At 47.3% G+C, this 6,886-nt stretch overlaps 1 protein-coding gene across 1 annotated transcript in view; it reads left to right on the top strand.

Annotated features, from left to right (window-relative positions):
- CCDC36 (coiled-coil domain containing 36) overlaps positions 1-6,768 on the top strand; it is an 83,273-nt gene extending 76,505 nt beyond the window's left edge. The window contains exons 7-8 of the mRNA XM_011980927.1: positions 4,055-4,158; positions 4,792-6,768. Coding sequence (XP_011836317.1) covers positions 4,055-4,158; positions 4,792-5,955 — 1,268 coding nt within the window. The 3' untranslated portion in view covers positions 5,956-6,768. The remainder of the gene's footprint in view (positions 1-4,054; positions 4,159-4,791) is intronic.
- Positions 6,769-6,886: the final 118 nt, after the last annotated feature.

Genomic DNA, 6,886 nt, shown 5'->3' with positions numbered 1-6,886 from the left:
TTGGGACAGAGTTTCACTCTTGTTGCCCAGGCTGGAGTATGATGACGTAGTCTCAGCTCACTGGAACCTCCGCCTCCCAGGTTCAAGAGATTCTCCTGCCTCAGGCTCCCGAGTAGCTGGGATTACAGGCATGTGCCACCTGGCTAATTTTATATTTTTAGTAGAGGCGGGGTTTCTCCATGTTGGTCAGGCTGGTCTTGAACTCCTGACTTCAGGTGGTCTACCCTCCGTGGCCTCCCAAAGTGCTGAGATTACAGGCATGAGTCACCACGCCCTGCCACCAAATTCATCTTGTTTGTTCAATTTTTTCCCAACTGTAGGGAGACTACAGTAAACATTTCCCAAAACTTCCTGTGCAAAATTGCTGATTCCTACTGTTTTCATGCCATTTTCTGTTGTTATCCATTAGTGTTTGTTAATTTACACACTGAGGGAGTGAGGCATATGCAGTTTCCAGAAGGCAGCCAGCATTGCCAGTGGGGTGGTGCAACCCTGGACCCAGTTTTTAAAAATTGTGGTAATTGAACAGTGAGAACACTTGAACACAGAAAGGGGAACATCACACACCGAGGCCTGTTGTGGGGTAGGGGGAGGAGGGAGGTATAGCATTAGGAGATATACCTAATGTAAATGAGGAGTTAATGGGTGCAGCACACCAACATGGCACATGTATACATGTGTAACAAACCTGCACGTTGTGCACATGTACCCTAGAACATAAAGTATAAAAAAAAAATTGTGGTAAAATACACATAACATAAATGTACCATTTCTTACTGCTTTCTTCTTTTTTTTATTTTTGAGATAGGGTCTCGCTTTGTCGTCAAAGCTGGAGTGCAGTGGCACAATCACAGCTGACTGTAGCCTTGACCTCCTGGGATCAAGCAATTCTCCCGCCTCAGCCTCCTGAGTAGCTAGGACCATAGACACATACCACCCCATCTAGCTAATTTTTATTTTTCATTTTATAGAGACAGGATCTCACTATGTTGCCCAGGCTGGTCTAGAACTCCTGGGCCCAAGCAATCCTCCCACCTCAGTGGCTTCCCAAAGTGCTAGGATTATAGGTGTGAGCCACTGTGCCCAGCCTGTTTATTATTATTATTATTTTTTTTTTTGAGACGGAGTCTCGCTCTGTCGCCCAGGCTGGAGCGCAGTGGCTGGATCTCAGCTCACTGCAAGCTCTGCCTCCCAGGTTTACGCCATTCTCCCGCCTCAGCCTCCCGAGTAGCTGGGACTACAGGCGCCCGCCACCACGCCCGGCTAGTTTTTTGTATTTTTTTAGTAGAGACAGGGTTTCACCGTGTTAGCTAGGATGGTCTCGATCTCCTGACCTAGTGATCCGCCCGTCTTGGCCTCCCAAAGTGCTGGGATTACAGGCTTGAGCCACCGCGCCTGGCCAGCCTGTTTATTATTTTTTCCCTCTTCTAGACTGTAGAATTATTCGGCTGGGTGTGGTGGTTCACGCCTGTAATCTCAGCACTTTGGGAGGCTGAAGCCGGTGGATCGTGGGGTCAAGAGATCGAGATCATCCTGGCCAACATGGTGAATCCCGGCTCTACTAAAAATACAAAAATTAGCTGGACGTGGTGGCACGCACCTAAAGTCCCAGCTACTTGGGAGACTGAGGCAGGAGAATCGCTTGAACCCAGAGGCAGAGGTTGCAGTGAGCCGAGATTCCGCTACTGCACTCCAGCCTCACAACAGAACGAGACTCAGTCTCAAAAAAAAAAAAAAAAAAATTCATGTAGGTAGACAGTTTTGTTCAAAATTGTTTCCTATGCTCCTAGCACAGTGTCTGACAATAAACTTTCAGATAAAGGTGTATATCTCTGCCAGGCGTGGTGGCTCATGCCTGTAATCCCAGCACTTTGGGAGGCTGAAGCACGTGGATCACCTGAGGTCAGGAGTTCGAGACCAGCCTGGTCAACACGGCAAAACCTCGTCTCTATTAAAATACAATTAATAGTTGGGCATGGTAGTGCATGCCTGTAATCCTAGCTACTCCGGAGGCTGAGGCTGGAGAACTGCTTGAACCCAGGGGGCAGAGGTTGCAGTGAGCTGAGATCATGCCACTGCACTCCAGCTAGGTGACAATGAGATTCTGTCTCAAATTTAAAAAAAAAAAAAAAAGAAAGAAAAAAGAATGAAGCCCACCAATCTTGCCATGGCCCATACACCCCTCTGTGTAGCTGTGACCTGCCTCCCCTCAGCTGTGGCCTGCTCTGGACCCCTTGTTCACCATGTTTCAGCCATGCTGATATCAATTCCTCTGTTTGGAACATGCTCTTTCTTCTGCTGGTAATATTCTTTCCCTTACAGTTTTATGATAATTCAGCTAAATAACAGTTTCTTAGGGAAATCTTAACCCTGAGAGTGACTAAGTCTACATGTTACATGGTCTCAAGCACAATATACTTTTCCTTTACAGCAGTTATTACATTTATAGTTATTTGTATAATTAGTCATTAACTACCTGTTTTCCCTAAGATTGCAATTTCAAGAGGGCTTTGTCTTTTTTTTTTTTTTTTAGACGAAGTCTCGCTTTGTCACCCAGGCTGGAGTGCAATGGCGGGATCTCAACTCATTGCAACCTCTACCTCCCAGGTTCAAGCAATTCTCGTGCCTCAGCCAACTGAGTAGCTGGAACTACAGGCACCTGCCGCCATGCCTGGCTCATTTTTCTATTTTTAGTAGAGACAGGATTTCACCATGTTGGCTAGGCTGGCTTCGAACTCCTGACCTAAGGTGATCTGCCCATGTCGGCCTCCTGAAGTGCTGGGATTACAGGCGTGAGCCACCACGCCCGGCTAGCTTTGTTTTGATAACTATTATATCCATAGTGCCTGGCACATAGTATATGCTCATTAAACATTCATTGAATAAATATAAAAGCATCTTCATATGACCTGTAGTCTAGCAAGATGGCGGCAATAAATTGCAACACATTGTGTCATTAAATGTGTGTGTGTGCGCGCAGAATCTCACTGTGTAAAAGAGGGAAATCAGTATCAGTCCTGATGTAGTTAGCACCTAGGTCCCCAAGTCTATTTGGGTCCAAGTGTAAGTATGGGATAAATAAATGGAGGGCAATAAATGATGGTAGGGCACATACACGGTGCTACCAGCAGAGAGAAGCAACACCCTAGCCGAATGGAAGTGGTATTTTCTGAGGCGGTTACTGCTGAAAGTAGATGGAAGAACAGGAATTAGCTGGACTAAGGTGGCGATTGGTGGGTCGGGGGGATGACAGGGACAGTAGCAGGGTACTTGAAGCTAAGGGAAGACTTTGCACAAAGGCCAATGGTGAGAGAGAAAACAGAGTCCAGTGATGTGGAGGAGGACAAATGGGTAAAGGGAAGTGAGCCCAGATCTTGTTAGCCAATTTAAAGATTTAGATTTTGTTCAGTGGCCAGTGGGGTGCCATTGAAAGTTTCAATGGGCTGGGCACAGTGGCTCATGCCTGTAATCCCAGCACTTTGGGAGGCTGAGGCGGGCAGATCACCTGAGGTCAGGAGTTCAAGACCAGCCTGGCCAACGTGGTGAAACCCCATCTCTACTAAAAATACAAAAATTAGCCGGGTGTGGTGGCACACGTGTGTAATTCCAGCTACTCGGGAGTTGAGGCAGGAGAAACGCTCAAACCTGGGAGGTGGAGGTTGCAGTGAACCAAGATCGTGTCACTGCGCTCTAGTCTAGGTGACAGAGCTAGTCTCTGTCTCAAAAAAAAAAAAAAAAAAAATGTTTCAATGAAGGTTTCAGAGGATGCATGATGATACCTACATTCTACAAAGATCACTCTGATGACAGGGCCAAGAAGGAAGGCCACAGAGGTTTGTGCTGTTGTCTCAGAGTCCCCATTCTCAGAGTCCCCAGCAGGTGCTGAGGTTAGGTCTGCCCTAGCCAGGATCTTGTCAAGGAGGGAGGGAAAGAGAACCTGGAGGAACCACTCTGGTCTGCATCCAGCTCCTCCCTTTTCACTGCTGTGGTTCTGTGGTTTGGGCAGATGCATACATAGTCTTCAGGAGGTAAATTGTCATTGTTTTGTATTTAGTACAAGAGACTGTGCAGGCCCAGAATGACCTGGTGTTTGAGGCAGTCCAGGACAAAGGCAACATGGAGCAGGCCATCCTTGAGATGAAGAAAAGATCTGAAGCTGTAAGTGTAAACCCCAACCTCTTTCCAAGTGTGTTTTGGGCTTTATAACCAGATCCAGAGAGAAACTTTTTTTTTTTTTTGAGACGGAGTCTCGCTTTGTTGTGCAGTGGCACGATCTTGGCTCACTGCAACTTCCACCTCCCGTGTTCAAGCAATTCTCCTGCCTCAGCCTCCCGAGTAGCTAGGACTTATAGGTGCACACCACCACACCTGGCTAATTTTTGTATTTTTAGTAGAGATGGGGTTTTTCACCATGTTGGCCAGGATGGTCTCAATCTCTTGACCTCATGATCCACCTGCCTCAGCCTCCCAAAGTGCTGGGGATTGCAGGCGTGAGCCACCGTACCCGGCTGAGAAACCTTTAAAGTTGCAAATTTTCAGCTAAGACCAGAGGCCAGCACAGGCCACTTGGAAAGGGGCCAGCATATAGGCTAGCTTCCTTTCCTAAGGTTCCTTGACATGATGTGGGCCCCAGGGGTTCAACTCCAGAGTGTAGTTTTGCTTACCCTGGGAGGTTCCCTACAGGGAGCAAGCCGTGGTTCTGCGGTCACATCCAGTGGTCTGTTCTCATGTTTATTGTGCTTTCTGACTTGCACTGTCCATCACTGTCTTTCTCACTGCCTCTCTCCCCAGAGACAAGCAGAGTTTATAGAAATGAAGTCCAACCTGAAGCACCTTGAAGTTTTAGTTGCTCAACAGAGTCAGGAATTCCAGCAGCTGTGTGAGCAGCTAGGCCAGCTTAATGTGCCCAGTGTCCTAGCAGAGCTGAAGAGATTGATCTCAGTGCCTCCAGTACCTGGGCATGTAAAAGACAGCGCTTCTCAGACGTCGCCACCTTTGGCCCAGAGCCTCAATCTCACCGGGCAGGAAAAATACACCTTTGAGAAGCCAGTTTTATGGCAGGCCCAGGCCCTCCCTGCTGCATGGAATCCTGGTATGGGTTCCCTACAGCCTGGAGAATTTGGTGTCTGGGGTGAAGGAGCAAAGAATGATGCTCTCCAAGAAGAGGCTGCACTGCCAGCATTTGGGTCCCATGAAAGAAATAGGCATGTAAAGGACAAGGCAGTGCAGACTAACTGCAAGAACTGGGCTGTTATTAAAACAGATGCCAAGAACTGTGGTTCCAGCATCCAAGGCCATAAGATTCCTAGTGACAGGGACCTGGTTTCCCAAGGAGCCTCACAGCTCACATCACTGGAGATAAACAACTTTTCAACCAGCATTAAGAATGCCTGCCAAAAATATCAAGCCCAAAGTATGTTTTTGTGTGACCCACGTGAACATTTGGTGACTAAACAGAAAGATGGGACTGAAGAAATGCAGGGGAAAGACAAGAAGCAGCAGCCCAGGAAGGCCCACAGGGCCCACAGAGGCAGGCTCCTAGCCAGGAAGCAGAAACAAATCCCAAACCAGACCTCTAAATTCAATTCCAAATATCAGAGTCCTCAGCCTGCAATTTCTGTCCCACAAAGGCCCTTCCTGGGGCAGCAGGAACCCCATGCTCAGCCTCTGCATCTGCAGTATCCCAGGAGCCCCAGAAAACCAGTCTTCCCTGTTCTGGGAGGAACAATCATGCCCAATAAGACAGCAAGGGCAGTGCAGGGAAGACTCTTGCAGTTCAGCAGATGCTCTTCCCAAGACAACAGGCTACTTTCCAGCAGTTCTCAGGGGGACCACCAGATGAGCTGGTTCAGTGACCTCAATCTTGGATGTTCAGAGACCCCTCTATGCAAGGAGGCAGGAAAGAATTTGCTCTATGACCTGGGTTTTGATAGCAGTGATGATGATGGCTTCTGACCAGCCCACAGTTAATTTATTGGTCTCAGCTAGAAAGACAAATTGCAGGACATTTGGGCTGGCCAAGAGCAGAAAGTCCCTGAAGCCTGCCAAATACCCTAGGGTCAGAGGCCCTGCTGAGGTGGGGTCAATGGGCACGAGGGGAGGGAAGGTCCAGCACTCTGGGTACCAGGTGCTGCCCATGACAAGGATTAAGTGCATCCTTATTTGTTGGAAGGAAATGTGAAAATGGTGGTGATGAGAGCTGAGGCAGCAGCCTGGTTGTGGTGCATCTGGAGCCCCTGGGTGCCTGTACTTGGCGAAAGGCGGGCAGGCCTCCTTATGGAATACTGTGTAGCAGAAGGGCTCTCATAAAACTTGCTGTGGCAGCATGACTCCAAACAACACTTTTGGGTCTTTAAAATATTCCCTACACATGACCAATACATTTTCAGGCCTCAGGATTTTTTTCTTTCTTATTTTTAGCCACTCATGCTGTCAGAGTGTTTGCATTTTTTGATCAGTAGACATATTACAGGACACCCTAAATCTTCTTGTGAACAGAGAAAATGATAAGCCTGACAGTGAAAGAGGTGACATGCACTAGCAAATGTCCAGAGCATCACTGCCCACAAGCCATTTTTCTTCCTGGCTGCTTTTTCCCTTGTCCTGTTTTTCAAGCACTTTCTTAAAACTAATAATATTGTAGACCTTGTATTATTTCTGAAGAGCAGTGGGCTTATATGGGACTTTGGCTTTCCATTTATATCTTGCTGAAGTTTTTTGAATTTTTGCAACACATATGTATTTTTTGTTATCAGAAATAAAACATTTAAAAGCATATTTTTTTTTCTTTTTTTTCCCCCCTGAGATGGAGTATTGCTCTGTCACCTAGGCTAGAGTGCAGTGGTGTGATCTCAGTTCACTGCAACCTCTGCCTCCCAGGTTCAAG

The sequence above is a fragment of the Mandrillus leucophaeus genome, unplaced genomic scaffold, assembly GCF_000951045.1.
Source record: "Mandrillus leucophaeus isolate KB7577 unplaced genomic scaffold, Mleu.le_1.0 Scaffold22, whole genome shotgun sequence".
NCBI classification, from domain to species: Eukaryota; Metazoa; Chordata; class Mammalia; order Primates; family Cercopithecidae; genus Mandrillus; species Mandrillus leucophaeus.
The sequence above is the reverse complement of the archived record's forward strand: the minus strand, read 5'-3'. Positions and strand labels throughout refer to the sequence as shown.